Source organism: Vicugna pacos, chromosome 6 (genome assembly GCF_048564905.1).
Source record: "Vicugna pacos chromosome 6, VicPac4, whole genome shotgun sequence".
Taxonomy (NCBI): domain Eukaryota; kingdom Metazoa; phylum Chordata; class Mammalia; order Artiodactyla; family Camelidae; genus Vicugna; species Vicugna pacos.
Genome location: NC_132992.1, coordinates 69617604 through 69635914, shown reverse-complemented (window position 1 = coordinate 69635914; position 18311 = coordinate 69617604). Strand labels below are relative to the sequence as shown.

At 49.0% G+C, this 18311-nt stretch overlaps 1 protein-coding gene across 9 annotated transcripts in view; it reads right to left on the bottom strand.

The window, feature by feature from the left end:
* The window catches only part of RGS6 (regulator of G protein signaling 6), a 498121-nt gene that overhangs the window by 25569 nt on the left and 454241 nt on the right, over positions 1–18311 (bottom strand). For all 9 annotated transcript variants that reach the window (XM_072963354.1, XM_072963356.1, XM_072963355.1 and 6 more), the window contains one exon: positions 13012–13198. In XM_072963354.1, coding sequence (XP_072819455.1) covers positions 13012–13198 — 187 coding nt within the window. The remainder of the gene's footprint in view (positions 1–13011; positions 13199–18311) is intronic.

Sequence of the window (18311 nt, the reverse complement as noted above, 5' to 3'; positions counted from 1 at the left end):
CAGTTTGTGCATGTCAGGGCCACCATCCCATCCTGGAAGGATGTCCTCGGAACCAGATCACAGGGGCACGTGGGCAAATATGCCAGGCCTGAGTCTTCCATCCAGGAGGGGCAGGCGCTGTGTCATGGTGCCTTCTTGGGCTCCTAGAGGCATTCCATTCTGGCCATGGCAGTGAATTGCACCCTTGAGTTCCAGCTAATTTCTATAACCTCATGATCCCTTCCTAATAGGTCTGTCCTCATTAAGGGCAGGGAAAGCCTGCTTCATTAAAAGAGGGAGCTTGTCGATTGATAAAGGGTTTCTTATCAGTTGAAATGGAAGGTAGCTTAGCTGCACAGGGAAGCCTGGTTGTCCCAAGAGAGGACCTGTTAGGAGGAGAGTGGCTTTCCCTAGGGAGGGCGGGGTCATTAGACAGGGAAGCAGCTTCTCTGATGTACACTCACTGTTCTTCCCACAAAGCTGGACCGGGGCCCCAGCACTCGGGGGCGTGGAGAGCTGGTCACTGAAGAGAGTGCTCAGCTGAGAGGCTGGACTGGACCTCTTCCTTGGGCACTCTTCCCAGGGTGAGGGCAGAGACCTTGCCTCAGCTGGGGGCACATTTTAGAGCTACCTGGCCTGACTGCTGGTACATCCCAGAGGAAGCTGGGTGATGACAAGGGCTTGCCAAGACCCACCTCAAAAGAAAGTGAAAGCAGGAAGCAAGTCAGCTTGGCGGCACGTGGAGCCCTCTCTGCCCTCTCCGCTCAGCTGGACCACATGCAAATCTGTTTGGGCAGCAGCTTCACTCTTGCCCAGATGCCCCCATATTTTCAAAAGCGGGGTGCAACCCTGCTTATGGGAAGGGACCACTGCAAGGGAGCCAAGGAAAGTGAAATGCTGGCTTCGAGCTGAATCTACCTGAATAATTCAGATGTGTTCCGATTTAATAAACTTAGTGAGAACATGCCCCACTGAGTGTTCTTCTGCAAATTTCAGACAAAAATCCGGCCCACTCTAGTTTAAGTTCCTTGAGGGAACAATATGGTTCAATCTCTTATATATGCCTAGCGTCCAGCACAGGGTTAAATGTTGGTGGAATTTATGCAACTTTTGGGTTCGCTGAAATGCTGGTCTGAGTTTAACATTCCGTGAATTTGCAGGCTTGATACTAGCTTCGGTTTATGATCGGACAAGTTCCGCTCTCTGTGTGGAAAGAGAGTAGGGGTCATGCCCAACTCAGAGGAAGTCCGTATGTGGACACCTCGGCTCCGCCCTAATGGCCTCGGAGCCCAGACTAAAGGACATCACGGTCTTTGTTTGCATTTACTGTCTCTTTAAGTTGATCGAACCTATAATGAAAAAGAATACAAAAAAGAATATATATGTATAACGGAATCACTTTGCTGTACACCAGAAACTAACACGACACTGTAAATCAACTATACATCAATGAAATAAATACATGAATGAATGAATGAATAAATACATAGGTCTAACATTTGCATGTTAGGTGCAAATGTTAACCCAGAGTGAAAATGGCTCACTGCCTTTGTTTTTGTCTCAGACATCACTTCTGTCTGGCCAGCAAAGCCAGGTGGCCCCTGAGTCATCTGGAAAGGCTTGTCACTCATGCCTGGACCCTCTCCAAACTCCTCTCCAAGGCAACAGACCCCTGTGTTCTGTTCTGGCTTCTCAGAGGAATCTAAATCCCCAGGCAAATCTCACAAAATCCCCCCCTGCTGCCCCGAGAGGAGTAAGGAAACCTCTTCCTGCCTCGCCCTTCTGGCCTTGCCACAAATTTCACCCCCAACCCAACGAATTCCTCCAGCCTCATCCCGGGCAGGAAAAGCCCGGTTCATTGAAAGAATTTGTCAGTTGAGAAAGACCAGGAGAAAGCAGGTGCCTCCACATTTGAGCCTCAAACATCCAGCAAATGTTTTTTGGGCATCTCTTAGGTGCCAGGCACTGTGTCAGGTGTTGAGATTACAGCGCAACCAAGACAGAAGAGGTCCCTGCTGTCATAACGCTCCGATCCCATTCCGCAAAGCTGTGCATGACCAATGGAGCTAAGGGCCACAGGGAAGAGATGCAAGTTCAGGGTGCCGTGAGCAAGTCTCAGAGGGGATGACCTGCCCTGCCAGAGGTGGGGAATGGTTGTCCATCAACCAGAAAGACACTCATTGAGAAAGGAAGAGCTGAGCAGACAGAAACGACACGTGTCTCCCAATTCCTAGTCCACTCGAGCAGGAAGGACAATCCAGGCCGAGGAGGAAGAAGCAGCCAACAGCGGTCCCCTCTCCAGGGGATCCGCGTGGGTCAGAGGAGCAGTTTGGGCACCGCTCTCATCCCCCTCTGCCACGTGGCAGCTCTAAAGCCGGACCAAGGCGGGGAGGCGCGGGGAGAGAGCAAGGCGCGAGCGCACGCCCGCTGGGGGTGGGCTGCAGCCCGCGGTCTCCTTCCGCCGGCCCCGCTACTGGCCCTCGGCCCTCATCATGACCCTTCCAAATTCCCCTGTAAGGAAACAACCAGCAGAGCAACAAGAGCAGGTGCGAGGCGTGATCCGAGAAAAACAGAATCTAAGAACCTCTGCAGATCCCTCACGCCCCGCTGCAGGGCCCGGGGCTTCAGGCCCCTCCGGCCTCCTTTCCCACCTCTGGGTCCAGGACGCGCCTCTCCCCTCCTCTCCTCCCCCAAGCAAAGAAATGGAGCCTTTGGTGTACCCGGTTACGGACCTCTGTTCCTTCCTCCTTGCCAGCTTTGTCTAAGAAACACAAAGACAGTAAACAGGGGGTGGGAGAACGGAGCGCTGAGGTTTTTCTGGGAATGAGAATTAAGATAGGACTCAGGGTCTTTGGCCAGTTCCCAAATGCAATGAGTTTATCACTGCCAGGGACAGCAAGTGTACAAAGCTCTTGGCAGTGACCCCTACTGATTTATGAGGGGTTCTGGTTTGTTTCCCCTGCTCTGTAGACAACCAGCCTTAAGGAAAACGTATACCCAGAATCCGCAAAGAGCAGGAGAGCCGCCAGCAAGAGCAGTGAGCGAGTCCCTGAGGGGCCTGAGGGAAAGAGGTCTGCTCTTCGCTTCTTCGCTTTTCCCTGTCTTGTCTTTTCACATTTCATTTTCCTCCCTTTCTCTCTCCATCCTTCCCTTCCTCTCTGTCCTTTTTCTCTTTCCCTCTTTCTCTTTTTTCTCTATCTTCCCTCCATCCCCCCTCCCTCCCTCCCTTCCTTCTTCCCTTCCTTCCCTCCTTCCACCCCTCTCTCTTTCCCTCTCTCTCTGAAGAACAACTGGTTGAGTTGACTATGAACATGCAGAACTACTAGTGTCTGCATCTGCCTTCCTGACACGCAGGGAGGCATCTGCTCCAGGGAGGGTGAGGATGGTTCTCCATACATTGAGAAGCGGATGCACTAGGGCCGAGGTCATATTGAGTATCTTAGCCACAATTCTCAGTGGGGGGAGGGAATCACGCCCCTGTGAGATGTCGCTCCGATGAGACACTCCACTCTCATTTCCCCTCTTGGGCTTGGCCCCGGGACGGGAGCTCTGCTGACCTGGGATGCAAAGGCAGAAGCAAAACCAACTGGAACCATAGCCAGTATATTATAATAACCTTTAAGGGAGTGTAATCTAGAAAAATATCGAATCACTATATTGTACATCTGAAACTAATATAATATTTTAAATCAACTACACTTCAATGAAAAATTCTTTCAGAAAAAATTTTTTTTAAATGGAGAGAAAGTTAAAAAAAAACCCCAAACCCCCAAAACAACTAGAACCAGGGAGTCTGAGACACATACAGGAGCTGGAGGGTGTGAGCAGTGCAGGCTGTCGCTAAACCACACCTGCTACAATCGATGTTTTGCAGTGAGAGTCCTCACTTGGAAATCTTCTCTATTTTTAGACAAAACACTTTGGCCCTCACAAAGCCAGGGGAAGGTCATCAGACAAATGCCCGGGTCTTGGGAGCAGCTGAACTACTTAAGAACACCCTTATGTCTTCCTCTTTGCTGTGGGTCCCTGAAACAGCTAAGATCTCATTTCCCAGGGTTAGAACATCCTTGTGGAGTGGGGGACCACTCATCTGGAGCACTGTACAGCTGCCAAGAGCCCTTCTTGGGATTTTCAAGTGCCCTGTTTTTCTTTCTGCAGAGGTATGTGCCTCGTCTCTCTCCTCCACACCTAAGCTTCCTGGAACAACCACCAGACTTCGGGAACTTCTGGGTCCCTCGCGGTCCCTTGAAGGAAGAGGAGGCTGTGGGGCGGGGTGCCATGTTGCTGCATGAGATACAGGAAAGGCAGCCAGGGCTGGGGTCCAAAAGCTCGGATGCAGGTCCTGACTCTGCCTTTTCTAGCTCCATCTAGCACACTGGTAACCGAGGAAATAGACATGAACACTACAAAAGCTATACACACGTAAAGTAATGATGCTAACTGGCCTTCGTGGTAGGACTGTCCTGGCCAGGAGGACATGGGACCAAAGACTGGAAGATTCCTGGGGGAGGAGGGAAGGTGGAGCAGAGGCTTCGGGAGCAGAGTCCAGCTGTATTACGTCTGTTGCTGCTGTCATTTGCTCTGAATCAGTGCTTAGGTTGAAACAATCCCATTTTACAGACAGGATAGTAAAGCTCTCCAAGGTTGAGTGACTCGCCCAAGCCCCCAGCCAGGACTGGAGCCGAGGGCTGTGTGACCCCAAAGCTCACGCTCTTCCATTGGCACGTGCTGCGTTTCATGGTTCTTGAGTTGGTATTTCGTCAGGTTGTGTGGCTGAGACAGAGCCTTCAATGTGTGGTCAGCAGAAGCGTTAGGGGCCTCTTCGAGTTTTAGTCTGAGTCATCTTAGAGGCAGACGCAGCCGTCACTCACCATTCCCCCGGGGAACTGTTTACCATCACTGTCGGCCACGGCCGAGTCACCAGGGGTGAGGAGGGCTCTGGTTTCTCACCTCACAGGTCCTGTACAACTTGCCTTCCACACCAGAAGGAAGGGCCCCGACCTGGCCAGGCGGGCCCCTGGGAAGTCATAGGCAGCAAGTCTGTCCCATAGAAAGACTCCCAGAAGATCCCGAGTCTCAACTTTCAAGAGACTCTTGAGTATCTTAAACCAAAAGTCTTCAGACCTTAGGCACGGTTAGCTGAAGCCCAGGGAAAATTAACCCTTTCTTCACTAGGGGCCTTGCAGAAGGACAGGGTGGGCCTGCACAGTGGTAGGGAATTGATGGGGATCCTAAATCACTATCCGCTTAATAAGCAGAAAAGACACCACAGCTATATGGCTGCTCCCTTGAGTGAAAACAGCTGGTTGTCCTCATGGATGCAGCTTTGGATGACCTTCCCAGGAGCACGGGGATCTTAAATAAGAAGCCCCCATTTGGATTTCTTTGTTCTTCTAAGCAGGACATGGCGGCCACTGTTTCCACCGAATGCAACATTCAAGTCATAAGAGAGTGCAAGAGTGAATTATCTTTTGCCTTCACCCTGCAAGCATCTGTAAAAACACGTTCAATTTAACCAGCCAAAGGGCACAGTGTTTTGATGCTGTTCAATCCCTATTCTTAGATAAGAGCAGCTTCAAAGACAGCTTTGCATATTTCCTTTCACCTACCCAGATACCATGGGTACTAACTTAGACAAGTGTTTCCCTCTCCTCTTCAAGGTCATGGGGTTTGGTGCAAGAAATCTTTGCTCTGAAGCATCAACAAACACATTTTGGAATTTAGTTCTCTGATGCCTTCTCTCCAGAAACTACTCTGTATGGTAATAAACAGAATCCGGTCACAAACAACGTATTTGTCCTTTTTAAAAATGCATCCCTGCCTCTGCTGTTCATCTCCCTAAAATAAAACCACCCACAGAATAAAGTGAGTAATTCCTGGAGCCAGCAGTGCCATAGCATTTTTTATTAAAATATGTCTGGCATGGGAAGTCTACCAGGAAACGCCCTCCAAATGAGAATTAATATCCGGAAACTTGGGGCAGTCTCGTGATACTGGCCCACAGCGCCACCACCTCCACCTCTGGGACAAAGATTAACAGCCTCCACCAAGCGAGGGAGACTTCTGCTTCTGAGTAATCTGGGACAAACCCAAACTTGGGCTCCACTGGGCTCTGGCTTTTGAACGAAGCAAACATTAGAAGCCTGGCGTTCCTTAATCAAACTGATTTTCAACTTCTAAGTTTAGGTAATAATAGAGCAGGTGACTAGCAGCTTCGTGTCTGCTCGGAGTGGGTGCAGGCTTGATGGTCTATTTCTCAGGTCTTGTATCGTCCTGACTTCATTTTGGCCTTGAGGTTGCTCTTTGATCATGCCACGCATGCGTGATGGCCAAAGTAGAGTTTCGCTAACTGAGATTGGGGTCTGCGTAAGAGAAGGGACCCTCCTATGTATCTGTTCATTCTCAGAGCCTAGAACATCTGGTCCTCAGTGGTATTCCAGGTTTTGCTGAGGTGGCATAAATTGAATTTAACCAGTATTTCTTGATCACTTGCTATATGTAGATGATCTTGCCCTGGGTTGTGGGGCAAGACTTTTCAAAGTGGAAAGCCAAGGGACAAATTGCCTTTTTTTTTTTTTTAAATCATAGGTATAGCTGAGAGTGTTATAATTCTGGACTAAGTGGTCAAGGAAATTTTTTTTTTTAAACCACAACTGTGTGCAGAGCATTATTTTAGTGTTGTGGGGACTTACAGAAGGCAAGGAAGACCAAAAGTGTGTTCCCAGAAAAGAACTTCCAAGTCTAAAGGTGCTGGAAGGCTCAGACACCCCAGGGACAGGTCTCGGTGGGGGGTTTCAGCAGGGGCTTCAGGTCAGGAAAGCAATGGGGCCTGAACAGCTGGGAAACTGACCTGGGAACCTGCAGGGACCGAAGTCAAAAGGTTGGGTGGGTCAGCCCGATTCAACTGTCAATCCATTTGACAGACAGATTTCCAATCTAATCCAATCCAATCCAATCTCAATGAAGTGTTTTCTCAGGCCTGCTTTGTTTTGTTTGTAAAGAATGTTGTGCTCTTGGGCAAGCTCTGCCCAATGGCAAAAAGCCATCTGGGCCTCCTATATCTTCTGCAATTTCCCCCAGCGTCTTCATAGCCCACAGGTCAAGGCCTCACAACTCGATGGGGGAATGAATGTTCATGAAACGGATGGATGGGGAGAGTGGCACACCCTTTGGAACATCCTTGGAGACTTTTAAAATCGAAGCCAGGCAGCTGCTGCACCAGCCAGCTGACTCCCTCCTCCCTCCTGAGGCCTGTGGAGGATCTGCAAAGAGGTGAATGCCCCAAGAGGAAGCCTCAGGCTCTCAGTACTTCCTGTGGTTTCATTCTCTCCTCCAGAAACCACCTGCAGAGCCTCAGACTGCATGCCTCAACGTTCAGATCTCTCTCCATCCAGATTGCTCTGCCCACCACCATCTGATTCCCCCTCTTGCAGCTCAAAGCCTGCAATTGCTGTCTCCAGGGTGAGAAAATTGAAATTCCTTAGGAAGACACTCAGGGCCCCCCAAATTTGGCTCCTACAGACTTTTATTTTTGCATTTTCCCCCAAGAACGCCATCCAAGAGCCGACATCTTCTTGGCAGAATTCTTTTTAGATCTAGCTTGAAATTAGGAGACCTCAGGGTATAGTAAAGCCATTAATTTTTGTGAGTTCACGTGTATAAATATATAGCACCTTTTACTTACTTAAAGAATTTTCAGGTCTATTAGCTCAACTGATTTCTCAAAAATCCTTAGAGGCTTGTAGAGAAAACATCACTCCCATTTTACAGATGAGAAAACTGAGGCATAGAAGGACAAGAGCCTTGCCTGAGACCACATAGCAAGTGGGTGGCAATGCAGCTCTCCTGATGCCCCAAGACTGAGAACAGATCATTCAATCCCTACCATAAAGAAGCGAGTCCTTTAAAAAAAAATCATGGCTCATTTTTCTTTTTTCCTCCCCTCACGATGCTAAATCTATGAAATTGGAACAACACATCAAATGGCTAAGGGCTATGGTCACGGCCCACAGACCTTTATGGAAGATTTGGTCTTGGCCCAAATTTTCAAAAAAAAAAAAAAAAAAAAAAGCCAATGGATCAGCCAAACACAAGCGCAAATCCTGGGCCTGTGCTGACAGCGTCTTGTGAGCTGTTTCCACAGGAAGCAAACACACGCAATTAACTTTGCCGTAACAATGCATGTGGTTAAAGGAAAAACAAAACACTCAGAGGGAGCCTGCACCCCACCCCCAGCCCCCAATTTCAAACGATTCCATAAATCTGAGCCTTCACTCTGGAGACTGACCCCTAATAGCAGGACACATGCTCACACGTCTGTCGGCATTTTGACCACTGTTGGTGGGGGGAGCATCTGAGAACCATCGTGACCAGCTGAGGAATCCACCCCAAGCTCCTGATCCCAACAGGGGGATGGAGGGGACTGTTCCAAAGGCCTTAGGTGTCACCATTCCCACTTCTCAGAAGGGCAAACTGAGGAGAGCAAGCTTAAAGGATTTACAGGTACAATCCTAGGCAAAGCATACGGCCAAAACAGGATCAGAGCCTGCTCCCCAGCTTGGTGCCCTTCTCCAGGGACCAGAGTTTCTCCAGGTCTCTACATGACAACCAAGCTCTCAGCTCTAACAATACAGGGCAGTGTGGTCTAGGCAGCAGACTCTTAGCCAGCAAGCTGGGAGATCTGAGAGCAAGTCTTGGCTGGATCTTAGTCTCCCCTCCTTACCTGGAAACTTTTGAGGCACACCTGTGTAACTGGTGCAGGCAGCAGTGCTGGCCAGGAGGGGTGAGGCACTGTGAGGATCGTGGGACTGGCTGACTTCTCCTTGGTCTGCTCTGTAACCCTCGACACTGATGTAGAAATATTTGCAGAGACTGGTGTGTGGCTATTACTGCACCAAGACTGTCTCCTCTAACCTACTCTCCCATATGAACGGAAGATCAACCACGCTCAACCCTCTGTCTCGTATCTTTCTGAATTTCCTAGGCATGTCAATGATTTTCCTGACACATTGTTCAACCCGGGGATCTCAAACTTTAGCTCACTGTCTTATTTCTGTACGTCCCGCAAACTAAGAATGGTTTTTACATTTTTAAGTGGCTGAAAAAAAATTAAAAGAAGAATAGTTCATGAACAACTATATGAAATTGAACTTTCAAGGTCCAAAAATAAAAATTTTCAACACAGCCCACTTATTGTTTACTCTTAAATTTTACTCTGTTACTCTGTAACAGAATAGTTGTTTTTGTATGACAGAATTGAGAAGCAGTGACATAGAGCACGTGACCCACAAAGCTCAAAATTTAAACTACCTGGCCTTTAACAAAATAAAGTTAGCCTTTTACATCAACTCTTAGTTTAGCGTAAGAGGCAGGCTACAGAATCATCCAAATTGCATACTCACCCTATACATATACATTGAAAGAGAAAAAAACAGAATAGGGGTTAGCTCTGGGTAGTAAGGCTATATGCAATTATTTGAATTTTTTTCACTAAACTTGTTGAACATAAAAGTATAAGATAAGAACACTAATGACATCAGGAAAATACAATTGTAAATATCTTATTTTACTTATTTGACCAGATGCTGTTAGTGGTTGACGTGCTTCGTTTCATCTAATTCCCTCTTCACAGTATAGGTACTGTTGTACCTCTGTTCCACAGATGAGGAAAAGAAAATTCAGGGCGTTTCAGTAACTTGCTCAAGGTCATACTGCTAGTGAGAAGCACTTTGTGTGTTTATGATGGACACATATTAAGAAACAAAAGGGAACAGGCTGAAAACAGAAACTGGTTTAGGAAGAGTGCTTTATTAGAAATTCATAGAAGCCCAGTCCCAGCAGACAAGGAGGAAGTTAGAGATGCTTTGGGTACCCTTCCTCAATAAGGAGATATAATATATTTGGAAGTAGCCTCCCGAAAAACGGCAGAGCACTGTGCTAATGAAATGGAGGCTGTGTATTCAGAAACATGTCAAGACACAACACGCTGACTTTCCAAGTTTTCCCACCAAGTATTTCTTGAATTAGTAATGACATATGTCAAGAAGAGGACTGGTTGACTGAACTATGGTGTTTCCAAACAATGGAATACTATGCAGGTATTAAAGAACCAGGCAATCATACCATTGTTGCTGGTGCTGGCACTGTCATTTTGAGACCACTCTGTGGTAATGCAGGACAGAGCAAATGATGTGGAGTACTAATGCGATCATTTATGGTGTCCTTGGGAACTCGGATTCTCAGCATAGAGAACAGAGACACAGAAATAAGCAAGAAGACGTTAAATAAAATACCCTATGGTTTTGAATTTGAATGGGAAGTGTCAGTATGAACTCATGATGTATTTTTATCACAAGCAACAACCACCTATTTCTTAGCTCTGGCCACTGAAAAGGCCTAGAAATGATGACCAACCCAGGAACAATGAGTGCCTATAAGTGCCCAGATTATGGTCTCTAAAAACCATTTTCCACTAAGAGGAGCCAGGGATCCCTGGAGAACTAGCTGATTCCAGGTCTGGAAAAGGATCTGGATGATCTTAGCTTCTCTGATATTTGGATGACATCAAAGACTACTAGGGTTATGTCAGAAGGAGCCAACTAGCCAGAGATGGTACAATCCAAGCATCAATAAAAAGAATATACAAAGTGGATCAAGACATATCAAATATGTTTAAACCTGTGGATTTACAAGGATACTGAAAAACACCAAAAAGCCCTAATTGGTCACCACTGGAAAATGACAGTAAAACACTCAATATTTTTTAAATTGGCAAATAAAGGGAATGAATCAAACATGCATCCCATCTGCCCTATGTGAATTGTATTCTAGATTAATCAAATGGTAGATGCGTTTGAGTATTTGTATTTCAGTTAACGCATGGAGAAAGAAAGACAGGATTTGTAACTCCTAATTAACTAACGGACCTAAACAATAAACACCAGTGGCTGCTAAAAACCACAGACAGACAACTAGACACCATGTGCCTTCAGACAGGAGAGCACAACAAAGCCTACGAAGTAGTTTTGCTCACAAAAATCAAACTTAAATCCGATTAAATATCTAATTCAAACTACCAATTTATAGGAAGTGCAGATAGCAGAAGGACACATTAAATAGCATCACAGGGTTGCAATCAGGAAAATCCAGACTGTGGAATCTCTACAGCACAAAGTATCCAATTTCTTCATCAAATTAATTGCAAGGGGGTGGGAGACTGGGGAAGATGTAAAAGAAACCTGTAGATTACAAGGCACTTAAGAGACATGTTGATCTACTGCGAAGTGTGGGCCTTATTTGGATTTTGGAATTTGAAATAATGATTGAAAAAGGTGTTTATGGAACTACTATAAATGTGAACACTTGCATGACATTTGATGATATTAAGAGATAATTACTAATCTGTTAGGGTAGCGTGGTAATGTTAAAACTAATACTTAAGTATTTATAGATGAAGTGATATAGACTTGGATTTGCTTTAAAACAAACCAGTGGTAGGTGAAATGTAGGTGGAGACACAGACAGAATGAGATCAGTCTTGTATTGATGATTGCTGAGGTTGGATGAAGGTGCACAAAGGTTTGAGGTTCTGTTTTTTCTACTTTTCCACATATTTACATGCTTCCATAATAAAAGATTAAAATAAAATTTTCCTAATGTCAGGCTCAGGGCGATAATACTGGGTAAGGAGCATCATGGTTCTGACCAATATCTCTTTTCTTGTGTTTCATGAATAATGGTGAGTTGAGTTTTGTGCTGCAGATCGTTCATCTGGGAGCCTCCATCACTCTCCTCGCCAGGATACGTCACTGTGTGCTTGGGAGCATGTATACACACACATACAGAAGTCTACCAGAAAAAAAAGATGTCTCAACTAAAACATTCTGCTTTAAAGCTGCAAAGAATGTGAGAGACTCATGATTCCATAAAACAAAGTCACTAAACTCTATAGAACCAAATCTACCTGGCACAGGTTTCAGTGGAGTTCACGACCAGGGGGAGAGAAAAGACAGTTACGGGGCTGAGGTTGGTGGATGTCTCCATTCTGAAGTCCTGAGCCAATGACAAGGCAAATCTGGATGACGAGGGACACTGGTTTTGGTCTCATGCCACTATTTGCAACGGTCACTCTGAATCTCCTAAATTAGATCGTAACATCTGTAGGAGGGTGATCTGGCCAAATTCTCATCCGGGGACCCCACGGGTGCGAGAAATGAAGAGGGCTGAGGAGACAAGAGCAAAACCTTAAGCCCTGTCACCGGGTGTAGGATGACGGGAGGAAATAAAAGTGAGGGGCCAGGAAGTGAGAAACGGATCTGATGTTTATCTTTAGAAATGGCACCTCCCAGCCCTTAAGTCAGGCTTGCTGTTTAGGGTGGCTTCTGTTTCGTTCCCCAGCCTCACCAGCATCCGTTTGCTAATCATGCTATTAGCATAACTGGGAGTCCCCGCCCTGGGTTCCTTAAACCCAGAGCTCATCCTTTTGAGGCATTTCATTTATTGGTGAAATTGCCCATTTCCTTGTCTTTCTCCCCCACTAGGCCTTAAATTCCTGGAGGGCAGGGGCTTTGGTCTGTTCCCTGCGGGATCTCATTGCAAGGCACAAGGCGGGGAATATAGATGCGGAGAGTTGGAGGTCACCGTGCAAGCAGCGCAGGGTGGTCCTTATGCGGGTGGGCTTGACCCCTGCCCTGCCAGCTCACTGTCCCCACTTGGCTGATGTGCTCTGGTTTCCAGATTCTACTATGACTTATTGCACACGACTTCAGGTTTTGTAAAACCCTTTGAGATTTTCCTAGAAAAGATAACACACATAAGCTTCCATTTCTGTGTAATAAGGTAACTCATCTAGGAACATAATCCTCCTGGAATTTCATTGTGCACCTACCTGGAATTGTATCCACTGAGACCTTATGAATAATGAAACCTGACATTGTAACGACATACAATGCCTTGGACGCGTGTTAAAGGGTGGGGTGGTGGAGGGGACACGTAAGCATGTCTGGGCAGAGCTATTCGACTAGATAAGCAAACCTGGGCATCTTCGAATGTGTATCTCCCACCATCCTTGACGTTCTGACTGGTTATCTCGTAGCTGTGAGAATCCAGGTTGATTGCACTTGGGGCCCCTGGAGCCAGAAACTCCTGCCAGATTTCTTCCACCCTCTTGGCCACATCCTGTAGGGGTTGTTTCTTGAGATCTTGGACAGCCAACCAGAACCTGAAATGGAAGCATAAAGACAGTCCATGCCAGGGGCTCAGTCAGTACCTGCTCTGCTGGACAGGGTCCCAGGACTGACATCCTATGGCTCTCATCCCCCAGCTGCCACCTCACCCGTCACAAAGGCTGCAGGGACTGCTGAGAATACAAAGGGTGCTCCATTATTGTACCAAGTGCACATTAGACGATCCTTGTGCTTGTGGCTACCAGAAGGAGATTTCTCGCCCTCCACATCAAGGGTTCCCAGCTTCGGCACCATTACCACCTTAGGAAAACTCTTTGTTGTGGGGGCTGCTCTCTGCATTGAAGGATGTTAGTAGCAACCTTGCTTCAACCCACCAGCTGCCAGTGGCATCCTTTCCCCACGTTGTGACAACCAGAAAAGCTCCTGGACATTACCAAATGTCTGCAGGGAAGTAAAATCACTCCCAGTTGAGAACCACTGCCTAACAAAGATGCCATGACACAGATAATGCCACAGCTTTGCCATAGCTGGTTGGGATCATTTGGAGGCATCAAAATGAAGCAAAGATCAGAGAAGCAGGTAGAGTCTTGAAGCCATTAAGAATATTTGAGCTGGAAGGACCCAGTCATTCATGTTATAGACGGAGGAACTGAGCCGATTTGCAGCATCAGTGTTGAGTGTGGTGCTTGGCATATAGCAGGCACTCAATAAATGTGTTTGATTGCAGATGGGCTCATCTGGAACAAAGCTAAAGGGACATATATGGGGAGACTTTCCACCAAAAGATTCTCCAGGGAGCACGGGAGAGAAAAACCTCCCGCTCACGGCCATATTTGCCTCTCACAAATCCCTTAGCATCAGCACAGTGTTGGGAAGAGCTGGCCTGAGCTGTGAGCTCTGTCCTGCTGAGAGCAGCAGCAACCAGGGCCGAAGCTTGCACAACAGCTCCCTAGTGGTGAGGATGGTTCCCAAGGCAGCGCTGGAGAGGGCTTTCAGCAGGACTCAGGTCTGGGTAGCACACTTCGTGCCCCGTGAGCAAAAGAGTACAGTTTCCCCATCCATGAGACTTGTGGACAGGCCCTTGGTCACTGGGTTCCCGCAGCCACGGGAATTGCACGTACTCAGGTCAGAGAAAGGGCAGGGACAGGAGAAGCCGAACAACGACATGGAGGAAAGTGCATTCAACCTGTCATTGAATTTCACCCAAAGTAAGACGTACTTTTTTTTTTTTTTTTAAGGTTAGGCATGTTTTTCTGTTGCTGTTCAGGGAAGTCTTTGGAGCCAAGTGCATGGCACAAAGGCACCACCTAGTGTCCAAGTGAGGTAATGCAGCTCCATTTCTGCAAAGAGAGAAGTCGTGTGTGTGTGTGTGTGTGTGTGTGTGTGTGTGCGCGTGTGTGTGTGTGTGTGACACAAGCACTGTGAGCTCCAACCCTCCCCCTGATTTGCCATTTGGGATTTTAACGATCTCCTTAAAGAAAACTCTCATGATTCCCTGTTGGTCCTGAAGAGCGAGAGGCAGGGAAAGAGACTTAATGACTTCATTCAACCAGAAGACGTGGAAGCCCTCATCCTGGGTAGGCCCTGTCTGGGTGTCTTCCTCATGGCGCAGTGGGCACAAAGCAGGTGGAGGGATATATGACACGCGTCTGAGAACCTGCCATCCCAGGGTAACCCTGAGATGCTTCCAGGCTCTTGCGTGGGAGCTGGGCAGGGAGCAGTTTGGTGGCCACTGGTTCAATTCCAGGCCAGTCTGAGCCCTCACATCCCACCTCTTTCTCGGGTGGCCGAGGCCGAAGCCGCCCGGGGCTCCTCCTACTGCCCTCTGTCGTCACCGCTCCAGCACCAGCCTGTCCTTCTGCAGCCGGTCTCTGGTGTTCACGCCCTCTGGCTAATCGGGGAGAGGGAAAGACGGATGGTTCCTTAACCAGAGCCCAGAGCGGTGGTGGGGGTACAGTTTGAAGGGAGCTGCTCACCTGCTCAGCTGTTCAGGCGGGCCCTTGAAACTCAGCTGGGGACTGGGTCTCCTCCATCCCCCGGCCCACTCCCAGGTTCCTTAGGACTCTCTGCCCCCCCGCACACGGGTCTGCTAGGAAATGAAGGAGGCAGTCGAATGCTTGAGGTTAAAAATGATCACCTGGTGATGACAGGACCTAGAAGGCTTTTCTTTTCTGGAGGACAGTGTTTGATGGGCAGGGAAAATTGAGGAAACCGGCTCTGAAAAAAGGAGCTGGTGTTGGTTTTTCAAAGGACTGGAGGGAGTGCTAACAGGCAGCTTGGAGAGTCCTCTGCAATCCCGCACCGAGGCAGATGGGAGGATGGCCTCTGAGTCCGGGGCTGGAACAACCTCTCCGGGCCAGCATCCTTCCCCAGCCCACCAGACCCTACAGTTTCTTGCACACATGATGGTAGCCATGTGATTTCCTGCTCCCTCAGTCAATGTCATGGTGACATCACCTCCTGTCACTTTCTGTCCCCTGCTCCATTCTGCTCTGAGGAGGAGCTCTGGGGAGGCCCTGAGGACCTGACAGCTTTTGGGCGCTGCCAGCTCCCTGTGGTTCCTGAGGTCTCAGGGTCCCTTTGGCAGATTGAATTTGGAGCCACATTAATGCACGTCACTCAGTTGGGTATAGAGAAGGTCTAGGGTGGGTGTAAATGGCAATTTCAGAATCAAATTTAATAAACTTTAACATAAAAGATTAAAAGGTTCCCTTTGTCAGGTAAAACCAAGAATTTTTTAAAAAGTACAAAAAGAAACAATAGGTGCAGGGGATTGGTGGGGAGAAGGGGATGACACTTCCCAGACAGCGTTTTCTCCCCCTGCACACTGGGGACCCTCTCAGCCGTCTGTCTGCCTTGGGGATGACCTGCCCTATCCCTCTCAGGTGACAGCAAAAATGCTGTCACAACAGCATCCTGACATCCCATGCATGTTTACCATCACCAGCTTCGAAGACCCTTTGTGTCAATTTGAAATTCAAAACAGGCTTGGTTTGTGTTTGCCATCTGTGAGCCCAAGGGCCTGAGCTGGGGGCTCTGAGCCCCTGCTACCCGGCCACCCTCCCCTCGAAAGAGCCACAGGAGCTCCCCTCCCACACCTGCTGCAGATGGGAGGCCCACTGAGGCCTGCGCAGCTTCTGCTCTTATCAAAAGCCTGCAGGTACCGCTGCTCCTCTAGGATGCCCGTGGGAGGAGGATGCCAGCGGCGGCAGCAGATCCACACTAAGCCTCGGTGGCTTCTTGCAGCAGAAGGGCTGTCAGGAATGGCGGGCCACAAGGATGCAGGGATATCAGACAGACCACCTGTCCCGCTTTGCTGGAGTCAGCAGAGCGGGGAAGGCAGCCGTGTGCTGGCATGTGGTCTGCATCACTGGCTTAGGAGTGCAGGCAGAAACCGGCCTTTGTAAGGAGGCAGACTGGGCTCAGACACCCCCGGGGCTGAGCAGCAGTGGACAGGACTAGAGGGCAGTGTGAGGCTGCCCCAGGTGGCCTCTCGTCTCCCGCTGGACCGAGGTGCTGGCAGGGAATGGATTTCCTCCTCTAGGCTGGAACAAGGGGGACCACGCAGCAAGAGGACACTCTCCATCCTGCTGGGAGGTCTGGGCAGCCCTGGCTCCTCACTTACCTATCTTTCCAGAAAATAGGATTTTCATGGGTTAGAAAAATCCCGCTTTTAGTTTATTCCCAGGGAAAAGTTAACTCCACGTGGAAGTAAGGGTTCCTGTGCCCTCAGCTGGTCCACAGAGACTCAGGAACAATGGATGCTACTGGACTCAGTGTCTGGTTGGATTGGAATCCAGCCACCAGCAGCACCACCAAAGCTGCGTTATGCTCTCTGGGCAGGGACTGAAATGCCACAGATCGTCCCAGTGCTATGTGAGTCACTTCTGTGCCCATTAACCACGTGTTTGGTTAGCAGTGAACCCTACCGGGCCTGGCGACCTTTTCGAGGTCTTCCTAGGACGGGGGGTCACTCTTGGAGATGGGAGCTCTCCAGGCAAACCTGGCAACCCCGCTGTGCTCTCTTTAATTGCTTCTCCCTTCAGCTGACACCGTGTGGAACCAGGATAATCAATCTGCAGGTTAGAAGAACAACCACATTCTCTCAGGAGATGTTATAGCTCATAAAAAATGTACAGGGGATGCTCTTTGCTGAGGGTTTTGATTTTTAACTCGTGCCCTGCCATGTGGCAGTGGGTGTTGAGCCAGGGAGGATGAAGGTTTGTGCAGGGGAGATGGAGGCGGGCAAAGGTGGCAAGGGAGATCTGTCACCACTCTAGGAAAACAGAGAAAGCAAAGGAACAAGTCCGGTCCCTCATTGGGACTCCCTCCCACCTTGGCCCTGAGAGACCACATGCATTCCAGAGGCCTGGAGCCAATGGCATCTCCAGGGGGCCCACCCAGTCCGCCTGGAGCCCCGGGCTCAGCCCAGGGTGCTGCAGAGGGCGTCCAGGCCCACGCGGTGTCGTCTGCAGCTAAAGGCGCTGGCCACGCCCCATCCAGCATCGGGAGATGCCGCCCCTCCCGCATCTCACGGGCGCACCCCAAAGAAAAAAGAGCAAAGAGGACGTCAGCTTCCATTGTATCACCACGGACATCTCTCCTTAAAGGATCCAGGGTGTCCTTCTGCAATGGTGTGAACAGTACCTATGTCTCTCTGGGGTCCTCTGCTCTGCATTCTGAAGCTCTGGTATAGACTGAACCACTTGGCTATTTAACTGGCAACATTTTTCTAGGTGTCATGCAAAAATGTTATGTACCCCTTCCGCTGGCAAGATGTAAGGGAGCACAGGAGGACAGGGGTGGAGAGGCCTTGGCTGTGTGTCCAGCTGAGCTCTGGTCTGGTTCTCTCTTTTGCCCCCCTGCTCCGATGCCAGCTGCCTGGCCTTGAACTGTCCTGGGGAGAAGGGACCACCCCAGCGAGGCCAACACCACAGATGGGTAGGGGCCTCGAGTTGTGCCGCGTGGCACGGCTCTGGGACGGCCATGCACAAGGACCGCAGGCTGCACGTGGCCGCCCCGACAAGGAGTGAAACGCATTCGGCTCCGAGCCCTCGGGCCTGGGTCACGGTGGGCGCTAAGGCAGCCTCTGCGGCCGCAGGAATGACCACAAAGGGAAGGGGAGGGAAGAAGCTGCCTGTGGGTGAC